General features: G+C 32.8%; 2 protein-coding genes and 1 long non-coding RNA gene across 20 annotated transcripts; 1 reads left to right on the forward strand and 2 right to left on the reverse strand.

The window, feature by feature from the left end:
- The first annotated feature begins 230 nt into the window (after positions 1 to 230).
- On the forward strand, positions 231 to 12,120 carry LOC132908611 (PDZ and LIM domain protein 3). 11 transcript variants are annotated; one of them, XM_060962747.1, is made up of 9 exons: positions 231 to 371; positions 2,207 to 2,430; positions 2,981 to 3,137; positions 8,466 to 8,621; positions 8,753 to 8,803; positions 9,247 to 9,335; positions 10,687 to 10,831; positions 10,905 to 10,943; positions 11,729 to 12,120. In XM_060962747.1, the coding sequence occupies exons 1-9, from the start codon at positions 330 to 332 to the stop codon at positions 11,819 to 11,821; spliced, it is 996 nt and encodes a 331-aa protein (XP_060818730.1). In that variant the 5' UTR covers positions 231 to 329; the 3' UTR covers positions 11,822 to 12,120. The 11 variants fall into 11 exon arrangements, 10 of the variants coding, with proteins under 10 accessions (XP_060818730.1, XP_060818738.1, XP_060818728.1 ...); XM_060962755.1 differs by having other exon boundaries at positions 2,207 to 2,277; XM_060962745.1 differs by lacking the exon at positions 231 to 371 and adding an exon at positions 1,281 to 1,406.
- LOC132908616 (uncharacterized) lies at positions 1,202 to 7,430 on the reverse strand. The gene is made up of 2 exons (XR_009658385.1): positions 7,325 to 7,430; positions 1,202 to 1,493 (listed from the first exon to the last, which is right to left on the reverse strand). It is a non-coding gene; the product is annotated as an uncharacterized LOC132908616 (long non-coding RNA).
- A 134-nt stretch (positions 12,121 to 12,254) lies between the features above and the next one.
- LOC132908605 (2-oxoglutarate dehydrogenase complex component E1) lies at positions 12,255 to 24,818 on the reverse strand. Of its 8 annotated transcripts, XM_060962726.1 has the most exons (17): positions 24,716 to 24,818; positions 22,362 to 22,613; positions 22,062 to 22,271; positions 19,305 to 19,407; positions 18,770 to 18,835; positions 17,459 to 17,714; positions 17,139 to 17,373; positions 16,878 to 17,057; positions 16,615 to 16,795; positions 16,255 to 16,535; positions 15,959 to 16,187; positions 15,596 to 15,874; positions 15,329 to 15,507; positions 14,814 to 15,248; positions 14,570 to 14,724; positions 14,075 to 14,206; positions 12,255 to 13,923 (listed from the first exon to the last, which is right to left on the reverse strand). In XM_060962726.1, the coding sequence occupies exons 2-17, from the start codon at positions 22,605 to 22,607 to the stop codon at positions 13,824 to 13,826; spliced, it is 3,267 nt and encodes a 1,088-aa protein (XP_060818709.1). In that variant the 5' UTR covers positions 22,608 to 22,613; positions 24,716 to 24,818; the 3' UTR covers positions 12,255 to 13,823. The 8 variants fall into 8 exon arrangements, with proteins under 8 accessions (XP_060818709.1, XP_060818712.1, XP_060818713.1 ...); XM_060962729.1 differs by lacking the exon at positions 18,770 to 18,835 and having other exon boundaries at positions 24,716 to 24,803; XM_060962730.1 differs by lacking the exon at positions 14,075 to 14,206 and having other exon boundaries at positions 24,716 to 24,803.
- Between the last annotated feature and the right edge of the window lie 150 nt (positions 24,819 to 24,968).

The following is a 24,968-nucleotide window of genomic DNA, read 5'->3' on the forward strand; positions in this document are numbered from 1 at the left end:
TTATGTATATACTTTCTTAGTATCGTGTAAATCGAGATAAATGAGTCACTAGAACGGTACACTCTTAAAAGTGTGATTGACTAACCTTTCGCGCTATAGGTTGCTAATTTAAGTCAAACTTACGTACAATCTCTTCCTCTCGGTTTATTTGATGTACTCTCTTTTACTATTTCTCTTCCTTTCTTGATGTAGTCTCATTAATCACGGTGCAGTCAATTAGATCGAAACAACATAAGGAAGAGACCCTTTCAAGTATTCGTAGACATCGCTTACGATTAGTGGAAAAGAGAAGAAAGTGCGGTTGAGAGTTTCGAGAGCTTGAGGCGAAGATGTCTCTTAAATTTTCCGTAGGCAACTTTTACGAAACCTATGTGAGTACATATGTAGTAGCCTGATCAAATCCTACATTTTTCTTCATTTTCTCTCCTCTGTAATTTACGATGATGTAATCTGATGGACTATGTTTCATCCTGCATCGTTTTTTTTTTTAAAGATTATATTGTGCAATCCACAGGCATATTTTTCCTTTGTAACTTTGAAGAAAAGCACCCACTGTAATTTATGATTGTGTTTAATAAATGATTTACGTGCAGTGTTTAATTCTGTACATTCATTCAATATCCGGCAACATTTTTCTGATACCTTATAGACGTGTCATATAATTAATCATATAATTGAAGTATTTTTACACAAGCATAGTTTTTGCAAGTATTTTTACAAGTATATATTTACTTTCATTCATCGTTTAAAGCATACTTTATAAAGAGAAGATCATTTTGAAAGAATAACGTTTGCGGGTTAAAATTACTAAGAATTTATAATATTGTGATATTGAATTTCATGCACTGTCATTGATCCTATCGGTAGGCATAGCAAAGGTAGGGAGGCCGCAAATGCCAGAGAAATGAGTGCAGGTCGGACCAGAACAATACACACGGTATGCCAATTCGAAATGGGGCCAGAATAGCAGAAGCGGCGAGCCGGTAGTTGGGTAACTAAGCTCACAAAAGTAAAGCCTGTCAAAATATAGTGGCGGTGCAGTCAGTAGTCCTCGTTAGCCAGTAAGGAGCGTAAGCACGGGTTCGATATTGCCTCGAGTCGTCGTAGATATCTCAACGATATCGCAGTTTATCAATTTTCTCATTTCATTGGAAAAGCTTTTCGTTTCTTTGACCTTTTTCCGTGCTCTTTCACTATCGTCTTGCTCTTAATTCTCAACTTAGCGATCGGTCTCTGCGATTTGCGTTCGTTATAAACACGCGATTGCGTTGTTCTGATAGACAGAGTAGAGCATGACGAGGAAACAAACGGTGATCGTGAAGCTTAAGAGATCCAGCACCGGCAAACCTTGGGGAATACGTATCGCTGGAGGCGCTGATTTGGGTACACCGATCGTCGTCACCCGCGTGAGTTCTTCTTTCATGTCTACTGTTACTATTAGACGAATACAGCTTATGGTTATTATTGGATCTGCGGCAAATCTATTTATCTATCTATAACAGAGAACAGCAAGGAATGGAGATCATTTTCTAATGTACATAAGCTGCTGCTGTTGCTGCTTACATACAGCGATATCTATCCAATTTAAAATACACGAATATTTATTACAAACGGATTTTTATGTTATTCGCAAAGCAATTAACTACCGCCTAATATCGTCACGCTTTTAAACAAGTACAAGATGCCTGTAGATTATACTGTATACGTTAAATCATAATCATGTCTAGCTGACACTTGTGACCTAATCTTGTGCGTCTTTTTCATCGCCTCAACTGCATTTTATCCAACACGATTATTAAATGCAGCACAGAGAAATAGTAAACACATCTGAACGCTATCCAAATGCTTCTATCGTTTAATCATCGTTGCATATTACTTTACGTATTCTAATTAAACGACAAGTCTTTACATCTTTCGCGCGATAAGTTAAAATATAAAAAGACTGATATTCGCAGTATTTATGTCTCTGGTATTCGCTCGATAGCAACATTTTGTTGATAATGTAACTAATACAGCTTTACAATGTCCGATGTCATGCCTGTTATTTTAATTGTTACAGTCGGAGAGAGAGAGAGAGAGAGTCAAACTAACGTTATTTCAATTATTAAAATACGATGCCTCGATGTTAGTTACGTTAGTTAACAAATAGCAAGCCTTTGAAAATCAGCGATGCGTGGTTATCTTACGATAGAATTTGTATTTGCAGTCGGAGAACGAGACGCTCCAGAGGGGTGATGTGATCAAGAAAATCGACGATTACGACACGCGAGATGTGAGGCATGTAGACGCGCAGAATCTTCTTCAAAACTCTGAATCAATAAGGCTCGTGGTCGAAAGGTCTGAGCCGTCGAATGCATCTCGTATCAACATTACCACGTCATCTCCGATTATCCAGTTGAACACTGGCGACAGGGCTGCGGTCACTAGTCTGTCAGAAAGCAATTCCACCTTTATTATTATGCGTTCGATTTATCGCATTACTATCGGCACGCTACTACTGCTACGTAACACGACTATTAACGCTTCGTATTAAACTTCTCCCTACCTTTTTTTATACATACTTTAATCGCAGCGCCTGATTGACAGCTCATCGCATCAAGAAACATCATCGTTAGCTCGACGATCACTTTCTTCGTTGCAATTAGAATAGAATTTTTCGAATCCTTCGTTTCATAGAAGATCTTTCAAAATTAAAGCGAAGGAGAAAAATGCGCGTCTTTAGATCCTTTGATCGATGTGTTATATTAAGAAGGGCCAAGGAAGGCCACTGATAACTTCAGGGATCGATAAAGCAAGTTTTCTTGAAATTTCTAACGTTGAAGCATTATCGTTGCGCTACACGATACCAAAACAAAATCTATTTTGCGTGTAGTAAATTCAGATGTTTGAAAGTGATCGTCGAAAGAATCATCGAAGCTCTCGTGAGAGGAATTTTTTTCATATTGATTCGTTAGTAAGATACTTTCCCATTCCGCTATAGAGCTAAACAACGGAAAATACCGTCGGAATTACCGAAGAGCCCCGTACCGCCGCCTTTAATCGACGAATACAGGCCGCCTGCATCTTCACCGGAACACCTTAACTTACCGCACGAACATCTCGACGAGGTTCGCGAAGAGAGAGCCAATTTGTCTCAGGTACTTTGAGCAGATACACTTTGAAACACGAATTCACACGCAGGAGCAAGCAATCTACATCGCTATTCGTCCTGTTGTAATAAACTCATTCGATATATATTATGTTCAACGTTCTGACCGAGAATTTGAACAACGATCAAGCGAATGTAAGTATTTGCTCGCTTCTATTTTATCGACAATTAATTTTAGCAAGTGTATTTTAAACGAACAATAGAATCCACGTAACACAGTATGGCAAGTCGGAGACAATAGTAAGAACGGATTGCCATTCACTCGGAGCATTTCATTGCAACATCGATTCTTGAAAGGAAAAAGAAAATTGTTTTCTATAGCGCTTCCTAAATTTGACAATGTAAACGTCGCCTGGTTAGTTCATACTTCCAGTTCATAGTTCATTGGTCCGTAAATACAATGCTACGAAGACGAAGCGAATGATACGTCTTCACGATTGTTGGATATATTTATAATTCTTTTCCAACACCCTGTAACTTTTTTCGACGACGTTTCGTCGTCGCTGTAGATCTTCAATGTCCGATAAATTGCTCGAGATTCAAAGATAAATAAAATTCGAAAATCGATCGTTTAAAAGACTCTATAAAAAGATTGACAAGCAAATAACAAACCCACCTGCCGTAACGTCAAAATCGTTCGCCAAGTAGAACAGTGATCGTTGATCTATGAAATTAGATATTTTTTTCTATGGTTTCCATGCCGTCAAAGACTCGAGAGAAATAAAGAAATAAGAAATAAATAGAGCAACTGGATTAAACTTTGATAATTGTTAAAAAGTGACATCGTCTTCTGCATGCTCCGCATAATATCGTTCTTCGTAATGAATTTATATGTATATCGTACGACTAGAATATAAATTATTGTATTTCAAAGTACACGGTATATTGCATTTGGCAAGTTACATACCGTTTCGAAATATGTCATTCGAACGCTTTGAAACTCAATAACTCATAGTTGGATCACCGAGTAGTTGTGGAATGACAGAATATCCGTCGAATATAATTCGCTATTTCCGCATTCTGTCTCAAGATGTCAACAAGCTGTACGATGTATTCGATTTCAGTTCAAGTAGAAAAATGACCTTACAGTCGTTTAATACCGAATTTAGGGTAAGCTATCCATACATGATCGTTAAACATAGGTCAATTTGAACCACTTGGTCGAAACGGTAAGAGTATTTACTCATTCGTCTTTGGCTTTTAGTCGAGCTTTTAGTCCGGTTGTTAATCCATCCATTTATACGGCTACCATTCCCCGCGTATCGCTCTGTCTTCTTAGCTCTAAGTACCGGATTATTCTCTTACACTCTTCGTTAAGTTTACAATTTCGACGAGGACACGATTACCGCTGACTTCGTCAGATAGAATCACGGTCTCGGAAGATTTGAGAAATCAATAGCTATATATGTACGTAGTTTCGTGATACGAAGACGCCTTTATTCGCGAGACGTCCGAAGCGTGAATATATTTTTGTTGGCCCGCCACGATGCCGGAAAGTCCACGTAGAGGCAGTTGCCACGCTATAAATATCGCTTTTGCATCGAAACCACCTCTCCGATCCAATACTACGCGATCCAGAACGATTTCGGAACACTATTTCGATCCTAGTCTCCGCTTGAAAATACATATTCTTATTGTTCTGTCGATTGCAACAACAAAATGTCAACTTAGAGAAATTCCAAGAGAATGGCACATGCTAACCGTTATACTCTCTTCGCTGTTTCATGCAATAAACGATTCATCGAGTATTAGATTTCCTCTAAAGTAGTCCTAAAGACTACTTTAAGAGAAATACAATAGCGAAACTCGGTACAAAACATTTGTATTTGCTTATGATAAGTAACTAAACTGGCGATGAAAAGGCACGTCGAGCCAAGGAAAACATTTTCCACGATGTTTCGGATATTCGTCCAAGGTCGGAAGATATACCAATCGTTATATCGAAGAAAACATCGCCTGGTTAATGGACGTATGTAACAAGCAGAACGTACAAATAAAAAGTAGAAAAGAAGAAGAAACGAATCCGAGAACGATCGATTCGAAGAATAATTCACATTTGAAACGATTAAGAATACCTATTTTCTAGTTTTCTCGGGATTTGGTTCGAATCCAGATGTGACACAATCGATCAAAAATACATACAAATGGCAATCGAAATAGAAATTGATCGTTTAACGAGTTGCAATTATTCCGTCGAAAGGATCGTTTCGGTAAGCATTTTTTATATCGGAGAGGAAATGCTACCAGCAACAGAAAGGACTGTGGTAGCTGATAGAGATTGACAAGAAAATTGTATCGGCGATCAAGAGGATAAAACGTAGGAACGATCGAGATACGTCGGTAATACGTGGAGAGGAGAAGAAAGAGCGCGAGAGGAGTCGCGTGGAAAAGACCAGAGTTAGTGCCGCCCGCGCAACGAGGCAGTGCGTTAGCGAATATTCGTAAGGGAGAGATCCAGAGGAAAAAAGTGAAGTAACTTCTCGGTGAAAGCGGAAGGAAAGAGGGAAAGAAGAAAGCGATTCTCGATTAAGAGTGCTACCGCAGTTGCAGGAATACGAACATCGGTTCGATTAAGGAAACGATGCCGGCTTACACGACCATTTATCGTCACAACATCGAACACCAGCCGAAAGAGGAGGAGGCTGCCGTGTTTTGGGTACGAAACAGTTATCAGTCATTAAAAGTAAAGGAAACCTATTCCATGTTTCGTCGAATATCGATAATTCACCATCGTTATAATATCATTAAAGTATTTAATTAATCGGAACTTGACGATTAAATACGATATCGCAATGTCCTCGTTCGTTTCGCCTCTATGCCGATCTATCCGATCTTCGTTACTACGGCGGTGTAATTTCTTTTCATCTTTTGTTGAATTATCGATCCTTGCCGGACAGGAATAATCTTAATTCGAAAAAATAATTTTTATCGTCTCGTTGACATTTTGCATCGGTTAATAAGATAAAATATCTTATCGTTGTTGAAAATAAAACAACACAGTATCGAGAAAGAAGATCGTGTTGTTCTTAACGCAACGTTTTCCCTCTCATCCGTCTCATATTATTTTTTTCTCGTATCCGTCCACACTGATTTAGAACGGATATTTTAACAGCAATCATTTTTTCCATAAAGAATTTAAAGATATGGATTAGCGATCGAAATCGACTATTACTCGTTAGAAACGAACACGTAACACAAGATGATCTAAATTTTGAATTACGTCGTCGAGTGCCAACCTTGACACCCTCCGTAAAAGTAGGGCTAGGTCTTGATTCTACCCTAATGACACTGAAAAAGACAAGGAAACAAACTTGCATACGGCTTATCATGAAACGGTACAGGCTGTAAGAACGAATGCAACGAAAGGAAAAACGATTCGATCGAAAAAAGACTACAGGGGTATGACTGACTAATAACGCGATGCAATAAAACGAATGTAAGCATGTTACCGACTATTCATTGGAATCTTAATCTATTTTCGTAAATGAGATCTGGGTTACTCAAACACAAGAGGGTCATACAACGACACTCTTACAGCTTGTCCTCTTGACTTTCCAAAGAACTTGCCTCGTTAAAAAATTATTTTGGCAACGTTCAAAAACGTTATCACAGACTAAGGGAATGAACACGAAAGAAATACATAGGAAAAGAATCGTTGTCGATTATGTTGACCTTTAGTCTATCGGATACTGTGATTCAATTTACAAAATATCGAAACACTTGTTGTCTTTTCTGTGTACCTTGCCAGCAAAATCTAGAAAGTTTTTTCATTGTTGGAGTTCAAGTTTCAGTGCATCGCTACCGAGCCAAACGATAAACAATTTTCGAAACAACTGTTTCGGTGTGTCCGAATTTAGTTCGGGGACATTCTATAAAACGACGTAAAAACAACTTCCTTCTCCGAAATGACATATTTTCGACGGATAGTTAATAACGATATAAGTATATGACATAAATAGATACTCGATGGAAGTATTTTAATCTATTGCTTTCAACTTTTTAATTAAAAAGATCAATAATAAAAATTAATCAAGATTTGACAAGCATTGATCGTGGCGGAGAAAAATTTCGCAGCAGACGGGGTACACGTTATTTTTGCCGGCTAGGGTCCTTCATCTATTTCGAGAGAGAGAGAGAGAGAGAGAGAGAGAGAGAGAGAGAGAGACCGTTACTCACCCTCTAAGGTAATGTTTCTGACCCATTTATAATGAAATAATCGTTATTTGATATAATTAATGATCTCGCGAAAGCCACGATTGCATCGATCGGTTGCATCGGTCGTTGAATCGTCGTCCGTACGAAACAAAGTCGATAGTGACTGTATTCAAATTCGATCTTCTATTCTTGCAAGCGCGTCTTATAAATACGACGCGTAACTTTATCCTGCTGTTCACTCTCTTTCTACATCGTTCCACTTGACATTCTCATTTTCGTCATTTTTTAGCAATGACGACAGCCGATCAAACAACATCAAGCAAGCATAATCTTCTTACATCTTTATAGCCCACGGTTTCTGTTCTTCGATCTTCTCGACTCTTCTCGTGTTTTTCCTTTGATATTCGTGGAAATGTAACAATTGTATTTTTAATAATTTCGTAATTCCGCGTAAAACTCCGTGTAGAACGATAGATAACGTAATCGCAGGAAATACTTGGCAAACGCTTTGTTCGTAACACCACGGCTTTATGCAATTTTCTCATTGTACAGACACGAGCCAAGTAGCAAAAATTTTAAATACTTTTTATACCTTTCGTTTGAAACTAATGGTGGTCGAGCATTATATTTCACAGTGCGTCTTCATTTCCGGTTGCTATAGTTTGCCAAAAATATTATCTTCGTTGTAATGATATTTGGTCTTTTAACGAATCGTCATCGTAATTAATTAAACGTAAATAGAGAACCTACGGAAAAATAACACATCGATATCGAGGAAACGATCGATAAATATATTTTTAATCACGTTTGAAGATAAAAGACATACGTTGTTATTGCAACAGTGTCGAAGATTAACGAGGTGTCATCGGTCATCATGGCCTCTTAATAATAGCTTATTTTAGCTTTCGTTGGTTGGTAATTGACACCGTTCTGGCAGAATATCTCACGCCTACTTAGCTTATTAAACACTTTTTTCGTTACACATAATTGGTTAATTATTTTTATCGATTAATTACAGCTTTACTCGTGCCTTATTTTTACCATTCGTATCATTATTTGTATCATTATTTTAAGGTACAGTTGAAATAGTTACACTTATAATCTGTAAACATAAAGGAGTATATTACATGATCTGAATACTATTGATAACGTTGATTTTTAGCCATATCGCACAACTCCTCTGGTCTTGCCAGGTGCAAAGATAAAAAAGGATGCTCCGCTTGGAGAATGCTACTTGCGCCATCATCCCAATCCGATGATCAGAGCGGCACCGCATCATTACGAACAAGCTCATCCTGAAGTTGCTATGAAACAAAAGGTACGCTTTATTCGATCCTGCGTTGAAAAATGCTTCATTTGTGAAAAACTGTCCTATATTCCGATTTGCTTGAAACAAAGGACAAACTTTTATATTAATTTGTATATATATTTTGTACAACATCCGATTAGGTGGCAGAAACGGTACTTCAACGTGTCTTGGGACCGAATGAAGTTCCAAAGGTTTGGATTACTTTATACTCAAATCGCTTTTGCTTCCGTGCAATACAATATGCTTTTGCTTTTAGTAGAAACAATCATTATGTGGCATGTAATCTACATTTTTGTTTAAAATTGTATATCGTTCCTATCAAGCGATTTTTTAAATTTAAATTTATATATCATCACTACAAGGTACTTTTTTTCTAACCAAACTTTAAGTCTATCTTATAATGTAACTGAAATTATTATTAAGCTTCGAATAACTAATTGAATACATGTTAAAACGTTATTAAGTAACTGATACACGCATTATTATGATAAATTATGAAATTCCAACTAATACGTATTTTCAATTTGTTTAGTGGTAAATTTATGACTTAAGAAAAGATTTAAACGAACAATATCATTGTAATAAATTTGCAGTTATTGCAGTTATTTTTTATCTCGTGCTATTTTATTCTTAGGTTGTCCACAAGCAATTTAACTCACCAATTGGACTCTATTCCGAACAAAATATTGCCGACACTATAAAGAGCCAAACAACCGCTATACCGTAAGTAATAAATAGATATACATAACACAAAGATTAATACGCCGTACAGCTTGCAGTAGCGTAATAAAGTTACTAGCATTAATACTATTGAATTTTTGCTGGATGCTGATACTTATCAAACTATTAACTCTGAGCAGTTATGATCTTGGCGCCATTAACTAACGGATATTTTTAAATTATAACTTGAATAATAATGCATCGAAAAAATGACCCATAGTTTACGTGCGAGGGACATTAATCGGAAGTTGCAAATCGAGGATTTATCGATTCATTGGTGATAGACTGTCGGGCACGTGATCAGAACGGGAGTATGGACGTAGAACAGAAAACGCAGCTGTCAGTCTTTACACTGTTGTTTCCTTTTCACAATGGATAACACTCACGTGCAGTTTGTTTGTTTTCCAGCATTTTCATAGACTTTTCCTTCGTGAAACAGAAACAGGAAATACAGGAGCAAGCGAGAATCTTGAAAGAGCAGGCCATAGCCGCCGCCTCGAAGAATGTGTGGCCGCAATTCAATAGACCAAATTAATATCCAGTTCGAGACGTTTTTCGATGCTTCTCGCACGTCGTAGTATATCCATAGTTTCAAATTCTATTGTTTTCACGAGAATCATTGGTCACATTCCTTGTCTCATAATCGTTTCTTTCTCTTAAAATCGTTTATCGTCCTTCTTTCTTTCTTTTTTTAATAAGGCAAATGAGCGTGACCACTGATCCGTGATTAAGCTCTTGATAATCGTTCGATAAAGTATTTATTGATTCAAACTCTTTTGCTTTACAGTTTAATATCTATAAATCGTAATTATAGGGTCGTGATGCATATAACTACATAGATACATACATATTGCAATTTGTTGTTGTGACTTCAAGTAAATCGATAAAATCGACAGAAAAGCTAGAAAAAAAACAAGTTTCAAAGGAAGTTCTTAAAATAACCATACTATATATTTTTCTGCATGCTGTACCATTGAAAGTAATCAATAATTAATCAGAGTAAATGTTCATGCAAATTAGTAGCCTTACTAATTTTGATACTCATACAATCAAGAAGCAATTCTCGAAAATTACAAATCAGTATCACTAAAAGCAGCTATTTGTATCTTATTAGTGAAATATAGTATCTTAAATGTAAGAATCGACGCCACATGTAATTCTCGAGAAAAGCATCAAAGATTTAGTTGAGACATATTTGTGACTCGATTAATGAAAAGGGCATGGAAGCGGTCCGAAAGTCGCTCTCGAACAAACAATTGGCGATATAACCCTGGCTGCTGCTAACCGATCTGACAAAATCGAGGCAAATGAATTAAAAATAGTCCGTGTGTACACATGCGATACAATGGTACAGCTCGAAGAAACCGGTGAAGTACGACCCGAGTAAGAGCGAGGCTTACAAGGCTCTGCAAGAGGAGGCTCTCGGTGACGTAGTGCAGGAAGTAAGACAACCGGCGCGCACCGGTGTTTTCTCTCCGCAAAAGGTTAACCAAAATAGGGTATGCATATAGAATAGTTAAATTCTACTTATCATCTAAACGTTACTCTTGTCTGATCAATAAATATTTTCAGATATACCACGCTCGACCAAAAAGTCCAGCCGGACCATACGTAAGTAAAACTTTAAATACATATTCGGATTTTATATCAATGTCATTTGACCGCGTTATGTGGACATACATGTATAGAATATACGTACGTGCACATGTATGTAAAGTCGGTAGAAACGATATAGTGAGGTTGTAAAATCGGTCGACGTTAAAGTCTACATGTTGAAGCCATACATCACAGCAGATTACATACATACTTAAGTTGAAAGTTGAAACAATTTAGGAGAGTCTTTAGGACTTGAGTCTTGTTCGGGGCTGTACGATGTTAACACGGAATTAGTTCTTTTTTTCAAGTAGGGCAGTTAGGTGGCCGGTGTAAAGAACTTCCTGGTAACTCTAGCGACGGGAATATTTACTGGCTGAGTGCGGCTAGATCATTCGGTGTCACCGTTTAACTGTAACATTTTAATTTTCGTAGACTCACGGCAGTCTTTGTAATTATATGAATTGAATGAATATAGAAATTCTTTTCCCTTTTATAAACACATTATAATCACAAACGATTATTTACATAAATTTTATGTCGATTCGTATATGTCACTTGCATATTTGCACGTATACGTTTGTTTATAAATACTTAATAAGATATTTTATGATAACAGAAAAAATGTTCTCCTTAAATATTTAAAACCAATTCAAAAATTATAATTCATTCAAATGATTCAAATTCAAAATGTAAAGTGACCGCGCAGTTATTATTGTATTACTATGAATGCCAAGCGTTTATAAAATTTGTTAACGATATCATTTTATTCAACTACAATGGAAATTATAATTTTTTTCTAGGTAAATATCCTTGATGACGACGGTGAAAAAATCCACCAGAGTAACAGCTTCAAGAGGATCATGTATAGTGTTTTGGGACAAACTGATTATTAATTTGCGAACTGACGTTATAAATGTACTTTATATAATATAAAATATAAATATATATTTTATTTATTGTTCATTGCAACAAATGTTAAATTAAAACTGATTAAGAATTAATCGCGATAAAAAATTGTTAAAATAACATGATATTATATTTAATTATATTTAAAACATAAAACTTGTAGTTCTTCTTCTACAAATTCTATAAGGTGGTGCGAATTTTATATGCTGCAAAACATGTCAAATCTTTCCTTAAACCACATTCTGATAAAAAATTATGCAATTAAATAAACATTCAGTGTGAATTATGTATGACAAAATGACAATTCTGTTAATGTCCTTTTTCAGTCTTTAATGACGTTAAATAATAGTTAGTATTACATTGAAGAGAAAAAGGTACTAGATTTTATTAAAAGGGGGAAGGTTGTTTAAAAATACCTGATAATGGCTAATATAATTTAATTTAAGAAGATGCTACAATATTTACCACGATATACCGACATATGTGTACTAACGTAAGTAAACTTCAATTTATTCTCATTAGTAACTTTGACCTATTAAACTTTAATATCAGAGCATACATATATATCGTCGTTATTATGCATGTAATAACAAGAAATGATGAGTGGAATAACAGTACCGCAGTTTATATTGGACCACATTGCATCTATCGTATTCTAGCGGATTACAAAATATCGTGTACTATTGTTACGTATAACTCAAATTTGATACAATACTTCCCAATCAATGACATGATACAACAGATATTCCATTCATAAAATCCATTCTTCAAATGATTCTTATGTAGAATATAAATACTGTGCCTTCGCAGACTATGGAGCAACCAACGTATATCATTGGCTAAGATAAAATAATAATAAAATAGTTTTCTTTAAATATTCCAGCTAACATTATCAAATTGTCTTCTATTCCCAACTTTTTAGAGGGGAGAAATTTTTGAAACTTTTTGAAGAGCAACATTACGACTCGATCTCGTAAACATTTTTTCTTTCCTATTAAGTTCACATAATCTACACATTTTCACAATACATTACGTAATCGAGTCGAATGCTACAACATATCCCTTTATATATTTCTACTAACCTACCAATTATTTAATTCTTTATAAAAATAAAGCAACGATAAAGAATTAAATCAATTGGCTGTCTTTCGCTACGGCATAAATAAATGAATAAAAAAATTGCCGTAAATAAACATTATCAAACTCCAAAAAGTTTCATTTAAATCTCCACAGTCGTAACAATCGATATATTTACGCTCTGCGCAAATTGTTGTATAAATTAAAAATAATACTTTCTTTTTAATCTTATCCGTTTCATAAAGTTATGTATTAACAAACGAATAAAATACAAACGTCAACGCACGAATATTTTCGATTACAGTAACGACAGTTTTCAAGATTTAGACAATGAGTAAGTCATGTTAGGAAGTTTCTTGCTAATGTAATTTTTGTTCTTGTGATATATTTACATAATAAAATAAAATGTTCCTGCTAACTCAATCATACACCGGGCTCAGCACTCAACTCACATACTAGCATAAATATATGTCACCTATTAAAAAGAAAAAATATACAGAATCGCATTCAAGCATTAAATAAGAATGAAATGCACATATTTACATGGATTACTCATTGCGTATATACGTTTGTTTGTATTAAATTAAATTTCTTGTAAAGTTCATATTTTAATCAATTATTCTTTTAATAAAACCAAAGAAATGTTTCAAAATGATTTCTATTGGACCACAGAGCATCGTAAAATAGGAATCAAATAGGAAGAAAGTCGATGACTTGAATCTAGATAAAAAGTTTTTAACTAGGTTTATCACTATCAAGAAAGTATTCGTGCGTACGTTAATTTATCTAAGTAAATCAGTAATGAAGAAACTATTTCAAATTATGTTAATCTCCTCTTGGGCAAAGGGAATATAACAAATATGATAAGAGAAAATAAATAAAATGTGTTCTACATAGTGCTACGAAGGATAATTAAACATCGAAGGAGTCATCAAGTAATTGTTTTAGTTCTTTGAGGTGCTGCATTTTGCTTCCTGTTGCGGGTGAAGCACCTGTTGGGCGACCAACGTACCTGAAACAAAAATTTAGATTTACGGATCAAAGTTAATCACAAAATATACATTTATACCCTTCTACAGCTATACCTTATCATATATTCACATTAAAGTATGATAAATAAAGTTATAATAAATATCCTATTCAAATACTATAACTAACATTACCTTAATGTTCTCTGTTTGGGTTTATTAGATTCTATTGACTGCGACTCGGACACATTCGTTGGTTTAGTTGATGAGAACCAACCACTAAACCACCCTCCGCTACCCCTACTGTCGTATGACGTATTTCCGCTGCTGTAACATGGCCCAATTTTTTGCTTTGCTTAGAAAGCACGCGTACAAGACAAATTATTGATAAATTTTGTGCTTAAGTACATAGCTTATTTGTGACATATTTACACACATCAAAATTTTATAAATTACATCGAGAACGAGACTGTGATAAAGTAAAAAATTTGGGCCACGTGAACAGCTAAATTGGACGGCCAAAATATCGTAATTTTATAATTTATGTTACAAGTATCAATTAGGTGATTTTGCAACACAAATTCATTATAATGAAAACACGAGCAATTTATACGTATTTTTGTAAGGTAAAACTATACATACATATTGCAAAAGACAGATCTTAATATTTGTTTGAATTTCGATACTCACAATACAGGACGGGTTCCATTCAAAGCTGTATGAAATCTAGGTTGAATGTATGTCCATGCACCCTGATTTTTGTGTTCTTCTTGAGCCCATACTAATTCTGCATTAGCATATTTAGCGGCTTCTTTCTTAACTAAATCGTATGGGAAAGGTGAAATCTATAAAAATAAAAGAATACGAGTAAATTTAATTAATAGAACGAAAATAAACAAAAAGGTTTTGGAATTTGATAGCAACTAATATTTACCTGTTCGACTCTCACAATAGCGACTTTATCGTCCAATTTCTTCTCCGCGCGTGCTTTCTTTAAATCGTAATAAACTTTACCAGAGCAGAAAATTATCCTTTTAACATTACTGGGATTTTGAGAGGCTACACCTTCTTCTGGTATCACTCTAAGAAATTCTGTATTTTCCAGCATCAAATCGAAACTAGACTTTGCTTCTGGATGACGAAGCAATGATTTTGGTGTCATTAAAATCAAAGGTTTCCTAAATGGCAATGCAATCTGTCTTCTTAGAATATGGAAATAATTTGCTGGTGTACTACAATTGGCTACAATCCAATTGCTATCGTGTAACTGACGCACAGCGAATTCTTCGCTTTCAGGAGGGAAATAATCTGGGTCATCAGCAGACATTTGCAAGAAACGTTCCAAACGGGCACTGGAATGTTCAGGTCCCTGGAATAGGCGGACAATCACGTAGATAATTATATACTGTCATATAAAAAAATCTTTTAAACACATGTTTAAGAACTTACCATTCCCTCAAGCCCGTGAGGTTGTAACATTACAAGACCAGACTGACGTACCCATTTAGCTTGACCACTGCTGATAAATTGATCAATTATGCACTGTGCTGTGTTATTGAAATCACCAAATTGTGCTTCCCAGCACACTAGCGCATTAGGATTAGTCATAGAATAACCTAATTCAAATCCTAAAAGTTTAACGAAAGAAAATATTTTTATTCGTAATATCATTAAAACATATATATAAAGCCAATTTAAGTAATATCATAACATTACCAAGTACACCAAACTCTGATAAAGAACTATTGCATACAGTATATGGAGCTTGATCTGGGTAAAGATAACACAGTGGTCTGTAAGTAGCTTTATCCACAGTTTGATGATGGAGAACATGATGTCTGTGTGAAAAAGTTCCTCTTTCTACATCTTGACCTGATAATCTAACATGAATACCCTCTTTAAGTAGAGAACCAAAGGCCATAGCTTCTCCAAGAGCCCAATCAACTGTTCGCGCTTCTATCATTTCCATACGAGATTTCAAAATACGTTCGATACCTGTATGTTTATATGTTTCAAATTAATATATGTCTAATATGAACCTTGTCTAATTAATTCATCCATAATTAGAAAGACATTTACCTTTATGAACCACAAATTCAGCCGCGTTGGGTGGTGGTGAAGAGAATTTTTTTCCAATATGAATGAGTGTGTCTTCTTTAATACCGGTAGGAGATACTTTTAAAGGATCTTTCCCTTCAAAGAAACCGGACCATGGAGAATCCAACCAATCTTTGTACTTAATATGTGTTTCTTGTCTAGCATTGACATATGCTTCTTCACAAATTTTCTCATATTTATCTTTAACATCCTGTAATATCATTAAAAAAACTTAGTCACATATACTCAAATAACTAAAATATTTCTTATTTCGGTACCTTAACTTCTTCGGGAGAAACGACACTATCATCAATAAGACTTTTGGCATATATGTCTAGAACTGGTGGAGTATTTCTAATTTTGCGATACATCAAAGGCTGTGTAAACATAGGTTCGTCAATCTCATTGTGACCATTTCGTCTGTATGATACAATATCAATAACAACATCTTTATGGAAAGTTGCTCTCCATTCTGCAGCAACTTTACAAACATGCATTACTGCCTCAGGATCATCCGAATTTACATGGAAAATGGGTGCGTTCACTACTCTTGCAACATCTTTCATAAAACCATTAATGATTAGAGTAACCTTAGAACACAAAGAGATTATCTTTTATGTGTACGATGAGATACTTACCAGTACAATATGGAGAGGATCGTGAATGTCTTGGATCTGTAGTAAATCCAATTTGATTATTCACCACAATATGAATAGTACCATGAGTTGTATAATCTGGCAAGTCTGACAAGTGCATTGTTTCAAAAACAATACCCTGCCCACAGAATGCAGCATCACCATGCAGAAGAATAGACATGACCTGTTAATATCAATTCAATTATGAAGATTCCAGAGAAGTAATAAAATTTTGTTATCAATGTAAATTACTCCATATAGTGTACCTTCTTGCCTTCGCCATCACCGCGATAAAATTGTTCTGCACGAGTCTTTCCTTGTACTACTGGATCAACAGCTTCTAAATGAGATGGATTCGCCACAACAGCTAAACGAATGTTTTTGTTTGTTACTCGATTCAAACGTTCAATGTATGTTCCCAAATGATATTTAACATCACCAGAACCCTAAATTATTAAGAATTAGTGAGACATATCCATATAAATGACAAGATCAAATTTCATATTGTAAATATTATATACACTTACATCGTCAGCTGCTTCGAGAGCCGCAAATTGAGTGAATATTTGACTCAAGGGCTTACGACAAACGTTAGCAAGGACATTTAAACGGCCACGATGAGGCATACCCATGACAATAGATTCAACTCCTAACTCAGTTGATTTATCAATTACCTGCTTCATAGCAGGAATCAGAATTTCACATCCTTCCAATCCAAATCTTTTCTCAGATGACCACTTACGTGCAAGGAATGCTTCAAATCTACAGCGAGAATACAAAATATAACAATAAACATTTTATTGTTGGTGTAAACGTAAAAATGTTTACATTTTGATATTTTATATACCCAGTTGCGCGAGTTAATCTAGCCAAAATAAGTCTTCTTTCATCATTCGTCATCTCCATAATACCAGGAGTCTCCATTTTTTGTCGAATCCAATTGCATTGTTCCAAAGAATTGATAAACATGAATTCCACACCGATGTGGCCGCAGTAAGCAGCTTCTAGTCTTTTTAAGATTTCACGAAGGGGCAATGATTTTTCTTTGCCACCAATAAAAGTGGTGGATGGCAACTTGAAAATACGATCCATATCGGATTCCTCTGTAGAAATCGAACAATAAAATATTTGCTTATTTTAAAAAAACACGAACATAATAAAAGGTAAACGCAACACCACGCCACATATGTATTTATAATAGAATTTATATAGGATAATTAATTCCAAATATATCTAAAAAAAACATCTTTTTTGTTATAACTACTTATTATATATAGTACGCATTTCTTTTTATTAAAATATAATGTATATAATTTTGTAACTGATACTGAAAATGTAAACTATTTATGAAGCTAAAAAAAAGAACTTTATATGGCATAAAACTCAAATGCAGTATTTTCTATATTTGCATTATATATATATGCAAATAGTTCTTTTAATATCATATGTGAATATATGTATACAAAATGTTTGGCACATGATATATACATGCATCATTTCTTAAAAAAGAAAAAACAAATAGTTAAGATTATAACAAACCTTCTTCACAATATTTGTAAGAAGAGAAATAAATGGAAAACTGAAAAAAGTATTCAAATACAAAGCTGTAAAACTCAATGAAGCATTATTAATAAAAGCAATCACCAAAAATACTAAAATGATAACAGTACAATAATATGACAAAATTTTTACATATTGGCCACACAATTTATAAAATAAAATAAGATATAGGAAAGTGTAGAAATTTGAAAAATGATATTAAAACATATAAATTATACAAAAATCATTTAATAAATAAATTGGAATTTGAGGAGGAAGTATTTGCAAAAGGTATGCTCTACAAAAATACTTATACATACATCTTTTATTACATCATAGATAAACTGTCAGGTGTGGTAATAATATTATTTATTATCCTAGACTTCCTCCAATTCTTCCAAAAAAAAATATTCAAAACTTATTCCTGGCACAAATACCTTTACAGCAAAATATAGCAATCTTTAGATCAATGTTCATATAAAGGACCCAAGCACCTTTACCATTTACCTTTAATGCCAATTTTTATGTAATTCCATAGCAAACCATCGCATCCCAAAAATACTAATATTTTACAAAAGCTTTAAATTGAACTCTCATTTTAATTGTAATTCTTACATACTTTTCATAAGTGCAGCTATTCTGTACTGTAGTTCCTGTGAGTAAGTAGTAGAACGTGCTCTGTTCCCTGCGGACATTATGCTTAAACTGAATAATTAAATTATTGAGCAAAACTCTTTTTATATGTATTACAATAAGGTTTCACCATTAAATATATTTATCTAAACACAATATTAATATCATTTTATTGATTTTTACTGTCACTAACTGTGCAATATTGTTTAGATTTAAGGTATCTTTTCTGTTTATTATGCTGTACTTTGTGTCCAGGAAGAAAATAAGATGAAATATGAATCATAATAATAAAAATGATATTTCCAATAATAACAAGTATCATATTGTGGCGAAATAAGTAAATTATTACACAAACATCTTCAAGTTAGGAGAATGTTAAAGAAATAATGAAGCAAAATATTGCTTACTTCAAGCAGTTAAATTGTTGACAGTCTTTTTAATACATAGTAATACCTCACATAAAGTGCACTCTGGACCTTCATTCCTTTGATTTATGCAGAAACACATTCATTTAGGCTTACCGAATGAGTAATGATTATAGAGCAACTCTTGTGGGTGTCTATCATCAAGATCAGCGCTGTTGATGCCAAGTGGATCCAATTTAGCGATATGATGGCCACGAATCTGTCAATTTAACGCCACATTCATACGAACCAAGTAGTTTTTAGTTCTTCAAACTTCTTAATTCATTACAAACATTAAAATAAATTACTGTGACTAATGTTCACTTAAATGTGTCTTAAAATATTGACTCACATGTTTTCAAGGAACAAAGAGAGAAAAATTATCTTTTAAAAACATCATATCACAGTAATTAAAAGCAAACATACCTATTGATAAAATAAATATTCGTTAATATTGATATGTTAACAGCTAAAGCATGTTATATACATGCTTTCTATAACTAAACCTAGTTTATGTATTTAGAACGAGAATACTTTATTATTTGTTATTTTATTATTTTTTAAGGATTAAATTAAGCAAACATAACTCAAAAATCCTTCCACAAAACAGAAACCAATGGTTGTAATATGGTATAGATAATTAAATTATATAATAACTTGTTCCAGAAACAAACATTCCAAATTATAATTGCAAACATATAAAAGCAAAGCTACTAACATCATCTGCAAGCATGCATAGCAATGATTTCCAATACAGTTTCTTACCTTAGACAGTTTACTTGTGCATGATATTTGAAAATACGTCATAAATACTAATACACTTATCATAAGATAGCAACTTAAGAACACTATTCACAGATTTTGTTTGACATATGTAACATACTATCGATACAAATTGCAAAATATAAACCGATAAACATCCCACTCTTAAGAGGGACAAGAACATTTTCAGTATCAGTAAAACTTATCATGGATCTACATTCACATAACACCTTCTCGATATATACAATCCAACAACTTTTTTCTTGTATTTTACTAATATTTTATAAATTTCATGTATTTTATATTTTCTTTCTTGAAATACATACACATAAATTACTCCTATCATTTATATATTTTACTTTTTTCCGAAAATATAAAGAACAAAAACGTTTAATTTTTTAAATTATTGAAAATAAAAATTATGCTTATTATATCACATACAAGATATTAGATTTAGAAGAAGGATGGTATGATAATGGTTAAGAAGGAGTTAATGCATATGATAGAAACCATGATGTTTGTTTTTATGATGTGAAATATGACATACATTTGGTCAAGGTGTTTTAAAAAGCTCTGGTACTTTAAAAGTCACAATAATCACATAAATTTTGACAAAATTCACTAAACAGATATAATCTAAAACCAGGATTGTAATATAGCATTTATAAACACACCTTTACTTTATACATATAAAAACTAAAGTAATAATTTAAGGAATTGGTTTGGGTAAAAGCCTTACCAAGCATATATTGTCGCAGAACCTGTTCAGGAGATCCCTTGCGGGCTGCATAATGTGTATGTATCAGGTCTGTTTGCATGATACCCAGTGGGTCCAGATCAGCAACTAAGTGACCTCGAGCCTATATGCCAATGAATAATTCCAAAAGGACCCCAATGTATATCAGTTTTTCTATTTTTTTAACTACCATACATTACTACATTATAGAAATACAATATTGCTATTAAAAGTGTGATCACCCCTTAACTATTCACTAATTATTGCTATAGCACATTAAAACTTTCAATTTAGACCTTTAAATTAACCGCTTTAAATTAACCTTTAATTCTAAACCCATATAAAAATATGCATTATAATTTTCTAAACGAAATCTGTAATATTTCTTAAAATTAAAACTATCGTAACCTTTGAATAAAATTTTAACTTCATTTTATATATTTGCACAATTATAATTTTACATAATATAAAATAATATAAAAATGTAACTTTAGTTTACTTAATTTAATTTACTTTCTGAAGATCAATTGCCTTTTAATATCATTTTATGCTTTTATTAATTCTCTATTGGTTTCCCTCTTTCTTAGATATGTATTAATAAGTTATAATTTAGAGCTATAATTTACATCACAAATCTAACACATAATTTGTGGGAAATATTTAATTGTAAAACATGCTAGAGGTGATAGATGCAATAAGCATCTAATAAAATAAGGCTATTATGCAATACTTGAATATAATCTGACATTCTTAATCAGTGCTTGAAATATTTTTTCAATGATAGGACGCAATGATGGATTATTTCATGAAATACATGATAGCCCTTAATGAAATAGTTTCAGTATCAATTTCTTATGTCCTATATGTTTCATAAGTTTGCTTTTTTTTTCTTTTTATCAATTGCAGAACTAATATATCAACTAGATTAGTGAACATAAATATGGTATTAAGAAGAAAAATAAAGATTAGGACATGTGGAAATTGAAACAAAACTCTTATTTGATGTCACATGCAATATGATAGTAGAAATTTCCCTTCAACATAAGACATACATACAATGTTTCTAGAACACATGCTATAATGTTTCAAAATCAAATAATGACTGAATTATAGTCAAAATATTAAGACACTTTTTCTAATAATCAAAAAGATAAGATAGAACATCTAAAAGCTTTAACATGAAGCCATAAAACATTATATAATTTCACTTAAATTGAATATCTTGTGTAAAATAAAAAATATAATTAAATTTTTTAATGTATTTAATAATAATACACATATATAAAAAATTTGGTGCTTGGAAACATAATATTTTGTTGAAACATAGTTGTTGTTACCCCAGTTTTTTTTAAATACACAATATAAAATTAACATACCTGATAAGAACGAATAATAGCTTGAACAGCCAGGTGATCATCAATGATCTTTTCATTAACAGGTATTTGGCTCAATTGTGTACCTCCACCAAGTGGTAATAATGCTCCTAATGGAACTTGGTTATGACTTGGAGCAAGAGAAGGAGGCGCCTGATATGCAAGACCTGGTGCAGCTCCAGCAGTACTACTGCGAAAAAATGAGTCCCAAGACTATAAAAAATAAAAGTAATAAATTCATAAAAAATTACAGTTAATGTTTACTTCAATAACAAGGATATATTCCATGAATTTACTACTAACCACATGTACACTATGAGGATCTTGTAGCCATGCATTATACATTTCTTCTACATAAGTGCTGGAACTGCCATTGAGAAAAGGTTCTGTGGCTACCTTGCTATACTTTCTAATTGGTTCGGTAACTATCACCTGTGTGGTCCTTGTCAGAGGATGGCTTCGAACCAACCATGATGCAAACCTTTCAGGCCTGCACATTCGTGGCGCTAAAGGCGCCAATGTACTAAATAGGGTCCTTGCCTTATACATTTTTACCTGCAACAAATATTAGTATCAATATATATGTTCACTAGGTATCCAAAACTTATAAATCATATATTTATACATTATTTTATACCATAACTGAATTATTTATATATAATTCATATGATTAAAGCTATAAGTAAATAAGTAAGTACGTTATCATCTTTGAGATTATATTGTACAAAGATCTCTATCTGTAATTACTCAGAAAATTAATAGTTTTTATTTAAAGTTACTAGTACACCTTTAGTGTTTTTATCAAATTTTATCAACTTAACTTCATATAAAGATTGGAAAAGGTAGATAATTATCAATAATACATTTTGCATCTAAAGGAAACAGCATATTTCCTTAAACAATCCTTTTGTTACAAAACCATAGGATATGTTCGTGTAATAAGAACAAATATGTCCTATTGCTTTGTAAAAATATTTTGTAATAAAGTCTTTTGCAAGACTTTAATCTATTTATAAAAAAATATTTTTAAATTTCCCTTTAATTTTAATTGTAGATTTCAGTTGCACAACCATGTATGATGTGCCAACTTTAAAACTTAGCACATGATGAAATCAATAACTCTAAGTATATATATACCACTTACAATTATGAAAGATACACATTTTTGAAAGTAGTAATTAAGATATTGTTGTTGATAAATATATCTTTGAAATAATATAAGCGATAATCTGCTGATATAGCGTATCTAAATCAGCATATCTAAATCTGTATATCTATCCAAATTATCTTGGTTAGATATGTACATACATACTTATATATTTTTCATGTATAAAATATACCTTCTTTTTATGCTCCTGAATATTAGCATGTTAGAGGTATACTTGAGAAATAATAAATATCCAAAAGATGCTAATATTATATTGTGTATAAAACATAAAATATATATATTTAACATTTTCATAGTTTAATAACATTAAAATAACTTTTGTGTAACAGATGTTGTTAAGAAAATGTACAAAGATTTTGCATAAGCTGAAGCTAAGATATTAATACATATGGATATGAATTTATATATATTAACGGTAAAACAGGGAACATACATGTATATGCATTATAACGCAGACTGATCTGCACAAATGACATAGTCTATCATAATGAATGACTGATGTAAGACAGATAAGCTAACAAGAAAATCAAAACACATCAAGGAGATTCATAATAAACTTTTTATATTCAACTTTATTGACATATTACAAAACATAAGTAGATATACACTTAAAACAAAGATATTAGGTTAGATTATAATTTATAATATCAAAATTCAATGTGTCACTAATTATGATATTATATTGTGTAACTCATATTGAAGTTAACAAAAACTATCCATATTAATTACGATATATAGACGATAACGAATTATCTATTATTACAACATCAGTAATCGGTATATATATCAATACGTACTTACAATTACTTCATATAGTAGTTTTAGTAAAAAATAAATAGCAAAGGATTATTAAAATATATTTCTAATTTTTAGAATAGTTATGCAAATAAGAAGCTATCCTTTATCAATTAGACGATGTCAGAAACATATGACATTTGTCCGAAAAACGTGGTCAAACGTCAATTTTTTGGCATACCGATAGGGATTAGCAAGAACAAATGAATCTAAGAATCTTATTAAAAGTGAAACTACAAAAAAATGTGCAGAATTTACGATAGATTTCTAAATACTTATTGCAACTACACAATTACATTTATATCTACATGCATGAAAGATAATATTTTTCATTTGAACACAATCATATTGTAGGTTACTTAATTCAATCATTAAAAATATTTTATTATTGATGGGTTAATATGAAAATGTAAAATAAATGTTAAAAGTTATTATTAAATGTTAAAAGATCTTTTCTAAAAAAAAATACGAAAGAAATAACTATATCTCCTAAGTCAGGTGACTATTTTCGTCTGGTGCAATAATTTTACGTAATCAAAGGTGTCATGAAACAAGATTTCAAGGAAGAATAATATTTACTATTAGAACTGATGTTCTTTATAAAGCGATCAACAATTCTTCGTAGAAATCATAATTATTTTTCGTTAATGTCATAATTAAAAATCAAACATAAATGAGATACAAATCTACGTACCTGATGTTAGTGCGACAACGATGACAGGCCATCCACCATTTACAACTCAGGATTAGACCGAACTACGTCTTCTTAAAGTACAACATACCTATAAGCAAGAAACAGACTTCAGCGCACCTAACGGCTAAATATTATAAACCAGTATTACAGTAATTCAATTTAAAAATTTACCAGAGATTTCCCTATTCTAGATTTTTCTTTTTCATTTTAAACTTATCTTTGAATTTAATTATCTCTGAGTATTTTTAGATTG

Source organism: Bombus pascuorum, chromosome 7, assembly GCF_905332965.1.
Source record: "Bombus pascuorum chromosome 7, iyBomPasc1.1, whole genome shotgun sequence".
Lineage (NCBI taxonomy): Eukaryota > Metazoa > Arthropoda > Insecta > Hymenoptera > Apidae > Bombus > Bombus pascuorum.